General features: G+C 38.1%; 1 protein-coding gene across 8 annotated transcripts in view; it reads right to left on the bottom strand.

Moving 5' to 3' along the window:
* The window catches only part of LOC122883488 (vitamin D3 receptor A), a 90,606-nt gene that overhangs the window by 15,970 nt on the left and 55,723 nt on the right, over positions 1 to 18,913 (bottom strand). For 7 of the 8 annotated variants that reach the window (XM_044212243.1, XM_044212244.1, XM_044212242.1 and 4 more), the window contains 6 exons: positions 16,995 to 17,142; positions 15,852 to 15,982; positions 6,222 to 6,406; positions 4,284 to 4,383; positions 3,173 to 3,350; positions 222 to 373 (listed from right to left, as the gene is read on the bottom strand). In XM_044212243.1, the coding sequence (XP_044068178.1) occupies positions 222 to 373; positions 3,173 to 3,350; positions 4,284 to 4,383; positions 6,222 to 6,406; positions 15,852 to 15,982; positions 16,995 to 17,140 (892 nt within the window). In that variant the 5' untranslated portion in view covers positions 17,141 to 17,142. Of the gene's footprint in view, positions 1 to 221; positions 374 to 3,172; positions 3,351 to 4,283; positions 4,384 to 6,221; positions 6,407 to 15,851; positions 15,983 to 16,994; positions 17,143 to 17,283; positions 17,309 to 18,913 lie in introns of those variants that run through there. The other variant, XM_044212246.1, reaches the window with a different exon arrangement.

Raw genomic sequence — 18,913 nt, 5'->3', positions numbered from 1 at the left:
CTGTATATGTTTTGCATTTTGTTTTGTTTGTTCTATTTGCCTGTTTGTATGTTTATTGGTGAAACAACATGTTGGAGAATTAAAGAAATTTTAAGACTTTTTAAGGACCTGCTGCCACAGTCATACTGTATGTATCAGACTCCAAACATGATGCTTATGTGTTTATGTACTGATTCTGCAGTTCATTAGTTTCACTTTGGTACTATGACAGTGAGACCAACCCTTTGTAACATCATTGATGCAGTATTTGAAGTCAGGTCCTCCGCAGCTCCAGGACATGTCCTCCAGACTGAATGACTGGTTTGAACGCAGCATGATGATCTCAATGGCACTCGACTTCAACAGAGCAATCTGGTCTTCTGCTGTCAGCTCTCTGGAACACACAGTGTCACAGACACAGTATGTTACTGTACTGTTACTATATAAATGTTTATAGTCAGACACAAGCATTGTCAGATTAGAGCATGTTCATAGATTTGATTTAACCTGCAGGGACAGAATCAAGAAAGGTGTCTTTGGTGGTGTCTTTACTTCAGCTTCAACTTTTGTTCATTTTGCTTTCCAACTTCAGGGACAGTAATTGGCTTAGTACTGTATGAAGTCCTCAAAAAAACTCTCTCATATTCATTTTACTAAAATTATAGGTACTGCAAAGTCATTACAAGTTTTAGAGCTAAGAATATTAGTTTATCACAAAGATATATTTGAAGTAGTTTTGCAACAGTGTAACCATTACACTGTCTCTCCACCAGAGAGCACTGACAAGAACATTTTTCAACTGTATAATGTTTTACTCAATATATATTTTGGTCATCTTAACAAAAACAATAATAATTTAAGGGATCCATATCAAAAATGTGTGTTTATGTTTTGTGTTTAAGTTAAAAAGTTAATATTGGCTAATATATTGTTCAATACCAACATCAGCCTAAAAGATCCAGTATCAGTATGGCTGTAGCAAATTAGCAACTAGCAACCTGGACAATCAGGTCTGCGAGCTTAATGACAATGAAAATGCCAGAGAATAATGCCTCTAATGACTATTTTCTGGCAAATAAACACCTTTTTTTGGATAATGAAAACTTTGCTAAGTATAGGCAACTGCAGCACAAATAATTACAACTGTAGTTTGGGGTAAGCTATCACACACATGGGGTTGGTGTGTGCTATAAGGTAGCTACAGCAAATGTCTGTACTGTTATATCCATTGGCAGAGTGTGGCAAATAAACAGTGACTGCAAAAACACTCCGTAGTTAAAGTGGTTCAAATTAAGTGGGATGAAAATTCACTTCTTGTTGAAACTGAACACATCAGTAAAACAACTACTGCATATAAAATATCTAAATGACCTCACAACATTCTCAATCTCAACACACACACACACACACACACACAAACACACCACATTATTCCATCCTACAACAAGATCCATTTAATAGATAACAGGTATTTATCTGTCAGAAAGTTCTACTTCACCACCTACACTTGTAATTGTGTGTGTGTATGTGTGTGTGTGTGTGTCTGAACAATTTCAAAAAAATGACTCTCAAATTAGGGCCCATGGATACTCTGGGGGTCAGAGGTCTAATTGAAGTTAATCTGGAGGTCCAGTATAAGAAAATGTCTGAACACCTCAAATCAATGTGTGGACTTAGCTCCATGTTGTCATATGTTTGCAGTATCTTCTAGATAGAGACTCACATGTGAATAGTATACCCATGATGCACAGCAACAAGGCCAACAGTAGGAATAAATGCATGTCAATATAAAGCTATCTGTACATCAACAATTATTCTTCTGATTCCATTTTGTTTTCACAACATGCAAACAAACACGTATGCATTATCTATACCCATGTGGCCGATAAAAGTATGTCTTCTTTATTCTTTTATTACGTGGTCTCTGTATTTGCATACATTTATAAACTTATCTCTCAGCTCAGCATGTGTTTATAAAGCTACAGCCTGTTCCAGCGTATTCTTGGAAGAGCTTGTTTGTTTGGTAGTGATAATAGCACCTCACTTTACCCGATAATGCCCCGCATACATGTAGGCAGTAAATCAAGGTGCTCTGCATGTGGGTGGAGAGCTTGTTCAGGCTGCTTGCCTTTGTGTCTGTACGTGCTACTAGTTGGATAAAGTGGAATTTTACCAGTCAACAAATCATTACTAGAACTAAACCAGCAGATAGCTGCAGGTGTAATAAAATAAAATTTTCAGCATGGCGACAATATGATTTATGGCACTGGAGAATTATTACGTTTATTGCATATCAATATCAAAGCCCTTTTGAGCCAATCAAAGGTGTTTCTGCTGACCTGCAGGTACAGGTCAGCTTCAGCAATCTGCTATGCTTCTACTTTCAGTAGTACACTCACACTCACAACAGATCAATACATTTCATTAGGGCTGCAACTTTTTTTATTGATTATTATCTTATTATCAATATTTTCTTAATTAAGCGATTAATCCTTTTGTCTATAAAATGTCAGAAAATGGTGAAAAAAGATTTTCAGAGCCAAAAGTCACACATCATATTACACAACATCATTACTATCATTATGTTAGACAAAGAAAAGCAGAAAATCCTTCCACATTTTAGAACATGGAACAAGCAAATGTTTTTTGTTTTCAAGCATTTTTGCTTGATAAATTACTCAAACGATCTATTATCAGTATAGTTGCAGATTTATCGACTATTTTAATCGACTAACTTATTCAGCTTTTAATTAAATTAGATCAAATCTGTGATTTTAAATGCATTAAGAACTTGCAATGATGCATTAAGAACCCCAAAAGCTGACATTGTGTGACATGTGATATACTGCTGTTGTCAAATCAAAATTCTGAATCAAGGTCCACTAACAGTAGTTTTTAGAAACCAGCATGATTTACATGTAATTTAATTATTATTTTTTTGATTGTTTTTTGGGCATTTTTGCCTTTATTAGATAGTGACACCTGCAGAGAGAGAGAGAGAGAGACAGGAAAAGCGGGAGAGAGAGAGAGAGGGGGGATGACTTGCAGCAGAAAATTCTGACCTTGTTGACTCCTAGCAAAAAAGAAGCCACTGTGCCATACAGCAATGCATTCTGCTACCATATACTGATACCAGAAAATCCAGTCTGCCCTCTTCACAAAACTCAAACATTGCAGTGCATTTAATTTGTACCTGAAGCCTGGGATCATCTTGGCAAAGCCTATGACCTTCTGGATGCTGTAGGAGACCAGATCAGCCAGGTGGGGCAGCATGGAAAGCTTTGTGTCCTCCTCACTTGAGTCTGGACTGCTAGCACCATCCTGGTACATCATTAACAGGTTGCTGAAGTTCATCTTAGTCTCCACCGACTCTGTTTGAGGAGGGGATTAGGAGACAAGATGAGTACAGAGGAAGAAAGGGGGCAGAGTATAAAGTGATTAAAAGGAAGCCCTATGAACATGCAGAAATAGCATAGAGCCCACAATAGAGCCAGTGAGAGGTTAAACAAGGTCAGACAGCAGGGGAGTTCACAGTGGACACAGTGCCGTTAAAATTGGCGTGAAAGGGGAAAAGACAATCTTTTCAAAGTCAATATAACTAGTTTATTTCTTTATTATTATTCCTATTAGCTTCTACATTGGTGACCTTTGTTCCTTGGGTTGACTAACAACTGTAATGAAGCTATACTATTGAAGCTAAAATGAGCAATATAAGAAAAAAGAAAATAAATCAACATTAAAACAAAACTTAGATGAAATATAAAAGATTTTTGTATGAAAAGCAATTTAAATGCCTTTGTTTTGGTAACTGCAGACTTTTAAAGACCTGTGAATATGCTGTTATATCCACATTAAATAACATAAAATAAGAACAAAAACATTTCCTATTTTCAAAATTGCACTAATCACTCCCCATCCTGGCATTTTGGTGCAAACTAACACAGGAAGTTGGATATCTGACTCTTACTGCAAACTATTTAATAGTAACTAAGAGCAGGAACAACCAAGAACAGAACTATAGATAGATAAATACACAAAGGTCTTAGCAATAGATACAATATGAAACACAATTAATTTTATGTCATGAGTTCAACAACTATGCGTACATGTGCATGTGCGCTTGTTTTTCCAGTATGGAGCCTTGCTGAGAAAAATAGTAGTGGTGCCACAACTGCAGTTGTTGAAAGTGCTTTTATTAGCATTTTTATCAATACATCTCTTCACAACTGTGTCCTTGGTAAAGTTAACCCTGAAGCATGAAAGCAAACAAGGACAGTAGGAGAAGGACTCTTGGTGCATCTCACCAGGTGAGTGGTTGAATGAGTCAGAGGAGGCATCAGACAGAGAGTGAAGGGAGGCGGCTCTGCTGGCACTGCGTGTTACAGGGCCTTCACGCACTGGGGGCTGCGAATACACACAGAGAAACACAAGTATTAATATCCTCACTGCAATACATTCACAACTTTGCACAGCTGGGCTCCTCCTCTTGGGTGCCACATGGAGTTAAGAATCAAATCCTGTACAAGCACAAATAATCACCACACACCGGGAGCCTGTTTCACAAAGCAGGGTCACCAAGTTACCTGGATAACTCAGCTGAATAAAATCTGGAATTGTTCTTTTTACTTTAGCCCATGTTCCACATTTAAAGGGTTCTGTGTTTTACTCAGCGCAGTTGTCCAGCTAATTCAGTGATCGTGCTGTGTGAAACATTACATTTTTACATTTTTGCGGGGCAACATAAAACCAAAAGTAAATTAAGTTCAAAAATCCTAAAGTGTGTTGTCTTATTCTTATGTTTACACAAAGATTCATGTTAAAGGTTCTCAAAAAAGCTATGACTTTGTGTGTTTTGTTGCCATATTTCATGTTTTTATTAAGAGTGCATCCACTTTATTTATCTTAAAGAAAACTTTTGAAAGAATTGCTAATGATTTGCAAAGCACACGTTAGGTTTTTTAGACTGATGTGCAGTCAAGTTTTTGCATATTTTATTCTTAGGATTAATTGAGTACTTCATCTTGTAAGGTTCACACTAAGTTCAAAGTGACACCCACAACTTAATATCTGGAAAACCCAGTTATATATCTAATTCCCAATTGGAATGTGGTTGTGGCTGTCTGCACAGTGTGTGCTAGAATCACACTAATAAATCACAGTCAGAGGGAGACATATTTTTAGACTTTCTCAGACGTTCCAGCCAATCTATATCCTCCATCTCATTTACTCTGGACGACCCAATTGTTGTGGTCCGCAGAGAGAACGCCTCTAAAAGTATCAAGTTCATGACGTGGAGGAAGAATATACGATGATGTTGTCGGGCGGATAACCGCCTTTGGTGACTCGTGTTACGGGTGTCAAGTAAATTGAAAACACACACAGGCGATGTTGGGTGACATGTTGATCAGAAGTAAATATGACTGCGGTTACAGCATTGTTTACAGCTATCTCAGGATCACAGGAGCAGTGCTGAATCCCATTACTTTTATACACAGTAAAGTCATTTTATTCCACACTCCTGTGGAGTATGTACCATATATATGTTGAAATACCATTCTCGCTGTCACTACCACATCACATGTTATGTGACTCATGTGATCTTAACTGATATGAAGACCAGTAAAGATAAATTCGACCAAAGTGCAGTTTCAAGTTTTGTTCATGTAGCTTCAGAATTTCTGTCATTTGCATTGCTAGGCAATCCCGTCAAGTTTTGAAATCAGGAGAGAAAGAGAAATTTACTGATTGCTGACCAAGTCAACAACAGAGAGTAGCACTACATTCTGCTTCATGATATTATTAAAACAGTCTTTCCAGTGGAGATAACTTTACATAGTGCTCTCATTCTCCCTCACACAGGCTGCTTCTCTCTCTCACCCTCCCTCTGTCACACACACACAGATGTTGCCACTCACAAACTCTCTCTCGTGGTGTGCCTACACAGGAGGCGTTTTAGCCGCGTTTTTCAGTCGGCAGTTTCACGCGTGTTTAGTTTAATTTACTACAATTAAGTATACTGTGCTGTATGTGTTGATAAAAAATTAGTTTCTGTATCAGTTTGCTTTTTACTGGAAAAGTTTGTATTATGGCCTGATGTCCTGCTTCAGGGAAGCCTCCCTTCTGTTGCATGACATCATGATCATCTCCGCCCATATTCATGGTGGAGAACAAAGTGAATTTGGCTGCACCAATGATATGTGAGTAAGGTTTCGGTAAAGGAAGAAACTTTGTACTGGACTAACCCTGAAGCGGGAGAAGTCAGAATAGGAGGCATCGTAGGTCTTGTGGTGAGCTTCCACCAGGGAGGAGATGATCCGGGCCTGCTCCTCATTCAGCCGTGGCCTCATCGCCTCCCGGGCTGCCTCCTCCTCTTTCCTCTTCAATATCAGTTCCTTCTTCCTCTGAACCTCCTCGTCTGTCAGGATGACTGCAATAGAGGCTATATTAAAATATCTGACAAAACACACACACATTCACAAATACTGATGTCAAAGCTGCCCAAAGAAAAAATGAAAAAGAGACAAGCCCAAAAACAAGCCCAATCAGTAAATATTAGCACTGAACACACCTGACCACATGCCTTAAACTCTTCCCACATCATAAATTTAATTCCTCATATTAATGGCTTGCATTCATGTCTGTATTTTGGAATGAAAATTTGTATTTGTTTGAATCCATCAAAAAAGAACCAAAGAAAAGAAAGTTGCAAACAAGTCTTGGATTTAATCAAGATGTAACTCCATTAACACCCCAAGTATCACTAGGTTGTAACTGATCTGGTCTCCTCTCACTGTGTCTAATCTATGTAAACACATGCAAACACACCACACTCTCTTTGCACTAGCATTACAATGTTGTTACGCACAGGGAAAAACTAAAGGTAATAATTGTTAGCACATGGATCACACTGGAGGAGTTTGAAGTGTGTAAGCAAGTTGTTATGACCACAGTAAATCAAAGACAGGTGACAAGGTTTTTGTATTTAAGTGGATAACAATACTTCCCTAAGATCAAAGTAAAATATTAACATTTTTGCTTCAAATCCCTTTGCTTCAGTCCATTTGCAATATGGTGTCTCAGGTTGATATCATGTTACAATTCAGTTTCTGCTTGTTGTCCTCTCTTCAAGGCATTTGTAATAGTTTCATTTAAATTATAAGTAGAAAACAAGGCATGGATTTTACAGGAGGTGATTTTCAAATATTAGGGTTATTGGGTTTTTGATTTATACTGGTCTTTATATTAATGAATCCAGGTACTTGAACATTTTGTTAATTTAAGGGTTTGGGTTTAATGGGTTTGTTTTTTCTCCCTACTTATGGGTTATATGTAGAGTTTAAAGAAAAAAAGGGAAAATTAAGTTATGACCCACACTGAAAGGAAAGCAGTTCTTATGTTGTACATTAACAAGACCTTGGATGAAGGCTAGACATTTTCAAAAGCGATATAATTAAGTGTTTGCTCACTGACAACTAATTGTAAGGTTGTTTATATCCCAAAATACTGCCTGAACTGGCTACGATAACAGGAATAATGAATTCGGTTTTAGGATGGATTGTGGCTTTAAGAGTGAGACGTGGGGGGGAGGAAAGTGCTACTTGTCAGCAGTAAAACAAAGTTAGCTTTAAAACTAGGTGAGGGAGCTGTAATGTAAGCTCCAAATATTTCCATCCCAGGTTACATGAACCATACAGCTTCTCAGTTTGGCACGCAGAAAAGACCTGCCATGTCTGCTGCCTTTTTATACGGCTGATGCAGTGTGTGTTGGATGTTTAAGTGCCTTTTGCCTTATTCATGCTGCAGGAGTAGAGACTGCAGGCAGAGTAGCACAATGGTGCAGAATGGATTAGAGATATTGTTTATAGTGACTCTTTTGGTTTGACAAGATGAGAGGATCTTTAGGGAATTCCTGGGTTTGCATGCCACTTCCACATGTCTTAGAGCATTACATTACTTTGTAATCTTATATTCACAACATTCATTATTTATTATGGATTACAGCATATTTATATCTATCTCTATTGGATTTAAAACATAATGCAGTGAGAATAAATACTGTGCATTTAAGTGTTTTTATATTTTTTAATAACTTGCTCAAATGCTGTGCCACCGTTGCCAAAATACGACCTCTTTGGCTATAATAAAACATATTTCAAGAGAAGTCAGAGCTGTAATAAAATATATTTCATCCTTGCAATGTTTTAAACCAACTTCCAGACAAACAATGCTAAAAAATGGCTATATCTTAAAAAAATAAATAAATAAATAAACAACTAACATTAGCCTCATTGGCAATGTCAACATTTCCTGAAGTGGCATCACAGTGTAGCCCAATCACTACCTTCACACTGAAATACTGTTAGTGGGAAGAATGCAGGTGGTGCTGAATTAGTGTCCTCCTGTAGCTTTACGCATCAACATTAGTTTATTGCAGCAAATAACAGAACAGAACAGGGCAGAACTGAAAACATTGGCATCACTGCTGTGCCAAGCAGTGATAAATAAGGCAATATTATGCACTGAGTAACAAAACTTCTGCTGTGGTTGGCCACCATGAGGGGTTGAATATAGCAGAAAAACTGAGTTTCACATTAACTGCAGCACCTCCGTCTATTGGCTTTCTAAAATTTCATTTTTAACTCACTGTGCAGACCGAGTCTCTGGAGGAGGTATTTCTATGGCTGGTATCTCAGAGCCCTCTGAGATCTACCTAACCCTAAACCAGGCACCTGCCATTGCTCTGATTGCTCCAGTTTAAACTTTTAATGTGAAGAGGCTATTATCAACACTTGGGCTGGCATCACACCATTGCGTTCTGTGCACTATTTTGATTTAGTTTAGTATGAGTTATACACATTATTCCATCATCTGGATGGGTGTTGAAGAGTGGCCACTGACGGTGTGAAACAAGAAACCTGCTGTCCCTGAAGAGATTTTATAAAATGAAAAACATGTGCCTCAAATGTTCAGTGTGTGGATGTGACATCTGTAATGAGGTGGTCTGAAAAAATCCTTCTGTGTTACATTTCTTGTTAGACTACTTTGTAAACACAGCCAGTTTATTACTTAAATTGAAACATGTTTTAACACTATATCACTGTTATTGTTTTCATTGCGTTATAAGATATACATGTCAAAAAATACAAACCATGCATGTGTTATAAATGCTCATTATAAAAGAACAAACTGAACGAACACAGCCACATATACTGTATATATGCACATAACTACTATATATTAAACTTTAACATACTCTATCCAGGTATGATATTGTCTAATATATTTTCAGAACATGATGTTTATGTTGATAAGCAGGAAGAGTGTTGTGTGTCAGTGTTTGATGCCGCTGACGACAACAACAAGAACACATTACAAGCTTCCCAGCTCACACAGGAAACTGTACAGAGAATACAGAGCTAACAACACACAAGAACGATAGTTATATATTCAGAGCAAATATTTACCACTGAACCAAAAAAAGACACACACAATATTTGTTAAACATTTCATATCTCTAGAAATACTGTTCAATAACAGAACATAACAACTATACAATAATTGTATTTTATAGTTAGTATTCTTGTCATCCAGGCCCGAAGCCTGGCTCTGTGGGACAGTGTAGTCACTACTGGAGTAATGCACTGACCCCTGAATGCCTTGGCCCATATTATCCTTTTGACTCTCTGCCTCAGTGACCGATTACCTATGAAGCGCTCAACTGTGCAGACAGACAGACAGACAGACAGAGTGCATGACTGCCAGACAGACTGCGACTGCCAAAGACAGACAGGCCCAGAGGCATGAGGTCACAACACGTGCAGATACAACGGAAAGTCAGACCATCTGACAGCTAAAGAGAAACTGTCTCACTATTGATACATTACTGACATTAAATTTAGCTTCATCAAATTATGCTATTTGCTTAGGTTTATAGGCATGGCATGTACTGTTTTTAAGAGATAGAGACCTTGTTGAAGAAGGCTAAAAGATGCAAAGGATAACATTTTCTTTGTCTCATTCTTTATAAACTGTAGTAACCTCCTCTAAATTAGCTTTTAACTGGTTGAACTGTTTTAATGTCTTCATTTGTTAATACAGACATTTCAGAATATTTTATCTGTTACCTATTCCTAAAATGTCAATAAAATATGGTGTCATGTGGCAAGCTACAACTTTTAGCCTTTACAATGGTAAGTATATATTTGGATCAAAGGAATAAATACACCAAATAAATACATACTTTACAGTAACTGCTAATTTAAGAGACCAATGAGTTGGCATGGATGACTCTGAATTAAATAGTGCTTAGATCATGCACTTCATACTGGTTGTTTTCCTGGAAGCTGTAAACAGCTATATTTGAAGTGGATTTTCAGTGATTGCACCCTGGATTGCAACCACAAAAGCGGTGTTACATAACCACATAATGTGGTGATGCAGACAACATCAACAACAACAGTTTGGCTACACAGGCTTAAAAAGGCAACTGAATGAATCTGACTGCTTAGCTAACCAAAGGATTTACTTGGCTTTCATCTCTTTTAACCCACCGTCATTAATTAGCCTTTGGCTACGCTCCAATGTCCATCCAGTCCCAAGCCAAGAGCAGACTGCCCATAACCACTCCTTGTGGTGAGGACATCCAAGTATGCAGCATGAAGCACAATCATGAATAGGCACAGTTTGGTCAAAGTTTGGCAAAGTCCGTCAAAGCAGCTATTCTAAGGCTGGGACATGATTGAACCATTCAGTCTCCAGCCGAGTTAGAGCCCTGGATGGCATCATTAAGGCAGGAGTCCACAAAAAACAACAGAACATCAAAGGAACATCTTGACCACCCCACAGCGCTTGGCAGACACACAGCACTATACCAAAAGAAAGTTTGCTGTTTGGAAAGCGATTGATTGGATGTGGTGATGTGGTGCCCTGCATTGCAGAGAGGTACATTGAAAGAAAGACAGAAAGAAAGGCAAATAGTGAGGGGCTGGGGGTGAGGTGTGAGTGTGTGTGTGTGTGTGTGTGTGGTGGGGGGGATATAAAAAATAAGAGTTTGGTCAACACCAGTAATACCAGAGACACTGACAAAGAGGGAAAAGGAGAGTCTCCCTGTTGAGGAGGCCAGAGGGTCACAACAGGCTTACTCGTTAACCAGCCGACCGACCGACAATGGAGGCTGCTAACGCTCAGATTTGGTGTGATATATGTCAAGCTGGATTTGGTATGGGGCCAATATTTCTGCCGCCCTGGGCCTGTAATGTTCAAGAGGTAAATTCAGGTCAGCCAGGCGTCAGGGTACCCACACATGCTGTGTGTGATGCAAAAGAGCTTATCAATAGATCATAATGGAAGTGTGCACGGTGGCAGGAAGGCAAGGGGTATAAACAGAGTAGGTGGCATTTGATTGTGTCTATTCAGCAATTTTAAAAACATGTCTTTAAATGATGCGGGCTTTAGTCTAACCACTCATGCACCTGAGTTTCTTATCAACACTTTTAATTTGCAATTAGTTTGCTGGTTGAGTTACTGCTAAAACAAATATGCTATATTGAAAGGGTGCAATGAGTACAAAATGTGTCAAGAGAAAATGCAGAGAGCTTATTTTCAACTAACTTTCTTTTTTTTTTTTTTTACAAATATAACAACTAAGAGGAACAGAACATTTAATTCTCAACCACCTTTGTACTGCTTATCATGCAAATCTATATGGATGGAAATGCTTTGAAAGATAAGCTAAATACAGTAGTCTGGGAACCAAGCCTTTGTTTTTGCATTATATATACATGCATATTCAGCTCCATTTCATGTGTTTTTGGTCTATCCAACTATAAATTAAGCATCTGGCACTTATGGTAATGCAATTGTAAAGGTTGTCAAAGAGACAGAATACAAAGAGAGAGAGGATGAAGAATAAGAATTAAGGAGACAAATGGAGGGCAGCACCACAGATTTGGTACTGAGAGACACTGAGGGCAGGAATTCAATCATCTAAAGGCTAAAGCATTTTACAAACTCTCCTGTGATTCTAATCCTGTTACAAATACACCCACGCAAACAGACAAACACAGCAAGCATGCAAATACATACACTCACACACACAAGCGGGGAGGTCTTTTCCTGGCATCTCTCTAACCTCTGTCAAACAAGGACAGTGTAGGGGTGTTTACTACGAACTCAGCTGGCACAGCTCACAGAGAGCACACCAACACACAGTTCTAAACTGAATAGTGGTGGAAAAGCTTAGACAAAGACCAATATAAATATAAAGAGTTTTTTTTGTTTTGTGAAAATATCTTTCAAGAAGCCACAAAAAAAAGTTATCCTAAGAAAGATGTATAATTTTAGTATGAGTACAGTTATTAGTGTACTCAGTATCCTGCATATCTTATGACACTTAGTGCCTGTACTGAAATCCAATCACAATATAAATTTCTTCATGATACAGGAGAAAGTCCCTTCCCAAGCTTGTCATGTTTGTCAATGCTGTCACAAGATTCACAGTGAGACAGATTGATGAAACACACAATTAAGTAACTGTTAGGAACATGCTCATAAGAGCAACATGTAGAGATATGCACGATACATTCATGTGCTTTCCTCTTTGTCAGTAGTCTTTCATATGAGCAACTACAGGTCACAGGACCAAAGACATTTACAAACAACAACAACAACATGGAGATCAATGATGACCATACGTAAGTTCTTAACTCTACGTGCTGGTATGTATGTGTGTACGTGCACCCATGTGTGCGTACTGTATCTGTCTCTGTTTGGACCCATCTCCAGCTGAGAAACAATGACTCTATAATTGGTTGTGAGGCTTTCAACTTTCCACAAATCAACTCTCAGTGCCACACCTTCATCCTGGCCTCAGCATGAATTTTAAGAGGGAGTGGAAGGGCACCTTTGGTATTTTTGTGACTGGAGGCACAAGTCCATACAGTTTTTGCACCAGTTATCCACACCGTGTCAGTCACTTTTCTGTATTTTCCAGTTCATAAAGATTGTCTGTTTTACAGATAGGAATGCAGATGTAATAATGGAACAATGATTGTTTTTGCTTTACATTCTCATTTTGTTTTCCAAGTACACATATTGCTGGACAGATGGGAATCTTTATCATGGAGGAAAGTAAATCAATTTTACATCAGGGCAAAGTCATTAAGTGTATGAGTGGGCCAGCACATTTCTGAAACAGAAATGAGACAGATTCATTTTCTTTTTTACTAAAATTAAAACTGATTTGCACTGCATAAACTGAAGCTGAGTGCAATGCCAGGATTTAATGATTACTTAGATGTGCACAAGAGCGCAGAAGTATGTGGAAGCTGCCTGATGCTTGTTACACAAGAAATGCAACCAGTGGATCTGTAGTGCATAATAACATTTTGACAATTCATGTCACTCCAATCACAGACTGCAGATAAACACATACCTGCTGCTTTCAGACTGTGATGGAAATTAATAAGAGTTAACAATGTGAATTATGCTTTTAATGTCAAGTACTAATTGCTAGCGTATCATCCTGATTTCTTTTCAGCGCTTCCCTAGAGTGATTCTGCCTTTTTTTTTTTTTCAATTACAGTTGGCATTAATGCAACATTCTTGAAACAGGTTTATTATTGCAGAAGATTGCTGGTTTTGCACAGGTAGTACAGACTATGAACAAAGCTGCCGCTTGTAGATCTCTATGCAAAAAAAATAATGGCTGCACATACACACAGTCACCATAGAGACAAGTAAAACCGCTGCAATACTCAGGTGAGTGCAGTGGACTTCCTACCCCATGAACCTATATATTGGCTGTAATATACTGATAGGTCTCTCTCACTCTCCTCTCACTTGCTTTTCTCTCATCCTTTCTCAATGAAATACAGACACTCCAGTGTCATCATGTGGCAATTTGTGGTCACCACAGCGGTTATCATCAGTCTGAACCCCCCGACACACAGTCTGTTTGTGAATGAAATGTGGGCCAGACCATTGTGTGTCTTTGTTGAACAGGACTTTAACCCCCCCTGGCTTCCTTCCTTCCCTTATTCTCTTCTTGTCATCTACTACTTGTCATGGTTATGCTGATGCACTGCTGTTGGTGCTCTTTCCTATTAGTGGGGTAGTTTGCTGAAATTCAAATGCACACTGACTTGCAACCCTGTTATTAAGAAAAGTGGTGCTCCCTCACTCTTTTACATTTAAATAAGTGGGATGCAAGATACCCTTCTATGTTAGTCATTATGAATCAGTTGTGATAAGGTGTCATTTTGTGTTAACATGGGGTGAGGTGATGTCTCATTCTACCATCTACTTGTATTACTGTACTGTATGCATAACCAACATGGTTAAGAGCAGAACTTTGTCAAACAGCCTTTCAAACATATAAAACAACACAATTTCAATCCAGTTAAGATAAATTACTTTGATTAAAACTAAATCGCAAATCTAAATTGCACTCATGATGGAAACCCCATCTGGTATAATAAAAGCAGGATTAAATACACTAATTATTATTTGTAGCTACTATTTGACCCGAGCCTGAGTTTTCCATATGGTACAGCCTGCCTTATGCATATCCACTAGTGCGTGTCTCCTTGTTGCAAATCAGATCAATTTACACCCTACCACTGATTCTACTGGTCGATGTTCTTCATGAATGTCTTTAAATTTTAGATTAAATGCTATGTAAGCAGGAAACCAGTTAACTGCTTGCACCAGCCAACCTGACACTAATCTCTCCAGGCAGTTGGTACATCTAAAAATGACATTTATTAAGCTTTTCTGTGCTCACAAAAAGCATTAAAAAGCAAATAATGATAATATAATCAATACATTTTAGACGTAATTGTAATAATGATGATGATGATAGCATGATAAACAGCATCTATAAAACAAAAACTGCATAAAATAATGACTGAAAATAAAATAATATTGCTTGCAAAACTGGGTTTTATTTTGGGTTGATTTTTATGGGTTTTTGAATATTGCACCGATTTAAATACTAGATTGTAGTGGAAGATTTTTTACTTTACTGTTCTAATTGGAAGCAGGCATGCCAAAAAATGGAAAAAAAGAAAAGCTATTAGGTGAGCCAGACACAACACACTCATTAAATAGGCTGCTCTAAAATCACCTACAGATTTTCAGGTTTTCTATTTGGACTGTAGACTCCCGTCCTCTAGCTGGCTTTATATGTGATGTAAGCTGGGGAATGTGTTTAAATATGGCACTGGCTAAAGTGCCGTCTGGTCAAGTGCAAAAAAACCCAAAAAAACAAGTTAACTGTATTTCATGCAGCAATGGCTATGGTTTTCAAGTTAAGCACTGATTCAGAAGCAGCATTAGAAGCAGCTGCTCTACTTCAGATGTCTACATTAATATTACATCAAAGGAATGTCAAGAGGAGGCAAAGATGTGACATCCTGCCTTAATATCACTTCAGTATCAACCTTTAGAAATCTTATCTACTCTAATCTTATGTACTGTAAAATATCTGTTTATAGGGTATGATGTGAATTTGTTGTTGTTGTTTCAGTAATTTTCTCACATCATGTGATGTGACCTAGATAGTACTGGATCTGAAGTATTGTCACTTCTCAAGAAAATGATGATTTGACTTATTTCCAATGCAGTTATAGCATTAGAAGTGAGTCAATTCACCTCATCAGTCTAGGTTCTAGCTAATTCTGTGTTTGTCAGAACACTGTTAATGTACAGCAACCAACCCATGACAATATGAGATCAAAACAGTGAAGACGACTCACAGGCAATCATGAAAAATTGTTGAAAGTAAAATATGCAGCTGAACTTGTATTTCCATCTCATGCTATGACTCCAACAAATCAGCAGCATTGCTAAAAGGTCAGAAAAACTCAACTCACACTCTTTCATCATGCCGATGTCAATGCAGCGTTTGAGACGACAGGCCTGGCAGTGACGCCGGTTGTCCTTGGTGATGGTGCAGCTCCCGTTGAATGGACAGGTGAAGGCGGCTTTACGCTTCATACTGCGCCTATAAAATTATATTAGTAATTAGTCAAATGCTAATTTAGAATCATTTATTCTCTGTGATGGTTAAAATATTCCATTGCAGGGACAAATGAAGGTAACTTTTGCAACAATTGTTATTGATGATAATGCAACTCTCTTCTAAAGGACTGAATGGATTTTTTACCCTTCCAGAACCAAAAATTAACTGCAAACCATACTGAAATAAGCAGTCAAGTCAAAATGATAGCTCCTTTGAATTAATATTTTATATACAGTACCATAAGATTTAGGAACGCGCATCACAGCCTACATAATGCACTGCTTAATTTATTTATTATACATATATTTTTTACATAAAACATTTTAGTAATTACAAATTAAACTCATTCCATTTATATTAAAAATCACAGTTTGTCTGAATGGACGTCATCTTTATTCTTCTCCCTTCGGCTGATGAGATTTAAATTAATCATAATACTTCATTACTGAATCCTATTTAGAATCCTTGATGAATGAATAAAAGTATGTGTGTGTCCGTTTGTGTATGTAAAAGAGCAAGCGAGACAGAGGGAAAAAAGGAAAACAAATAGAAGGATTATTATTATCCACTGAATAACGTATATCGTTCTGAAAACATTGCATGAATCTTCATGCAGCCAGACAGAAAAACACATGCTGTACCATAACATCAAACACAGTGTACAGTGACATCAGGTTGTCATACACGCATACTCCTCTTTGAATATTTATTTGCTATTGGGCAATGGCAACATGTTAAGGAGGAGCAACGGCAGCCAGTGTACTAAAACAATTATATAAATTCATATTGCTGATATTCGACAAAAACATTTATCTCATTCATACATAAATATTTTAGGAAGAACGGAAAATAATTGGTGATTGTTTCATTGTTTCAAGTTATGCATTATTGATTTAAATTCAAGTGAAACTGAAAAGACCACCAAAAAGTTCTAACAAACAAGTTCAATGCCTGTCAGTGCTACCTGAAAATAAAAATCAGGGACAACACCTACCTGAAGAATCCCTTGCAGCCTTCACAGGTCATGGCGTTAAAGTGGAAGCCGGTGGCCTTGTCACCGCACACACCGCAGATCCGCGGGGCGTTGCGGTCGAACTCGTCCGATCCGACCACCGACGTCGTCACCGTCATGGGCTCCATCACTGCCGAGAAGAGGAAAAGAGAGAGAAGGGATTAGAGCCCGTCTGACACTGCTGGCCAGCTCCTTGTTTAACACATAACCACAAAAAGATATAAAGATTAGGAATGTGTCCTGTCTGTGTGCATGCAAGAATTTCACCAACCTCAAACAAAGCTTAAAAATCAGTTTGTTTCCCCTGCTCGTGTGTTGTGTGGGAGTGTTGAGTGTGAGCTTGATGGGGAGGTGTGTGTTTTCCTCTTTTTATACAAACAGGTGTCGGGCTATTAGCATATTTAGCAAAAGCCACTGACAGCCACACTCTACATCTAATGGTTGAATGACTCAGCAGACACAGGTACACACAAACACACACAAATGCATACACATACACCAAATATTAAGAATCGCGAAATTTCAATGCTAACTGGAAAGACAATTAATGACAGAAAGCGGGCCATTTGCCAAAGTCTAAGAAATGACATGATACATTTAATACTGCCAAGATGAAATATTTTCAAGAGTGCTCATTTTTCCACACACACTTACACCATCTGGCCGTCCCTTATGAAATAAACAGCAGTAGAGTAACACACACCGACGGGCCAACTGTGTGCAAACTAATCCATATCAATGTGTACAGAAAGATCCTCTGTTTAAAGTCTGATTGAAGAGGTGAGGGTAATTTAAGGAAGTCAAAAGGGAGAGGAGAGAAATTATGGAGGATGAAAGGAACTGTGTATTTAATAGGTTTGATCAGTGGGTTCAAGTGTTGGCCTGTGGAGAATATGTATAATATGGTCACACAGGACTGACAAATGCACTCTGGCTGGGTCTTCAATTAGGCTATATCTTAATGCATATTTTAATGTGACCTTATGAATATGTTTCAGCTGAACTGACCAAACTGCATAAACCCATTGCAAGAAAAGAACTCAGAGACACACACACACACAAAAATATGTTAATCCTTAATATGTTAAGTAGTTTAACCATTTCGGCTACCAGGGCTCCCCACTTTTTTAATACTTTTTATTATTTTTGGCTGAATAAAGCTAATGAAGGAACATAAGACCAAGGTGACTGTGTACTTACTTACGAGATTTGGAGTGAATTATGGCAATGCAGATTAGATTAATATTGTACAACTAATTCAGGTCTGTATTTGTCTAATGGTGTCTGTATTTGTCTAACACGATATCACATTTTACTACCTTTAATATTCATTTAAAGTCAAAATTAAGTGGCTTCTTGAAAAAAGTTGAGGCCATCTCAATTTTGATTTGTAGCGCATCACGCCTGTCACGCAGCAACTTCATGTCACTAGCTTCAACTGAAAATAGGTAGCTTTGTCGCCAGTAGTCTGAACACAGCATACGACTGTGAAAACACATAATTAGAAAGACTACACACCTAAAAGTCGCAAAAGGGGCGTCATGACTTTCTCTCTCCACAAGCTACCCAGAGCCGCTGAAGCTACGATGCCTGTGTGTTTCGTACATGGATGTATAAAGTACTGGATTTAGTCACACGAACAACGGGTCTTGCTCGTTCTTTTGCTTCCTGGCTGATAAAAGGACCGGGAGTTGCTGGATAAAACACATCAGGTAAGCTAACGTTACAAGGGACGGCCATGTCGGTGTTAGTGACGTATATTGTGCGAGCAAGAGATGTAGTTCACTGACTGGTTTCACACAAAACTACTACAAACTGAATTGACAAACATCATGTGTAATTCATGGCACTTGCTTTTGACTACTGTACATATTTTTCCCGAAATAAGGTCCCATGGGGGA

Source organism: Siniperca chuatsi, linkage group LG10 (assembly GCF_020085105.1).
Source record: "Siniperca chuatsi isolate FFG_IHB_CAS linkage group LG10, ASM2008510v1, whole genome shotgun sequence".
In the NCBI taxonomy this organism is placed as follows: domain Eukaryota; kingdom Metazoa; phylum Chordata; class Actinopteri; order Centrarchiformes; family Sinipercidae; genus Siniperca; species Siniperca chuatsi.
Note: the sequence above shows the minus strand (reverse complement) of the source record. Positions and strands in the feature narration are given on the sequence as shown.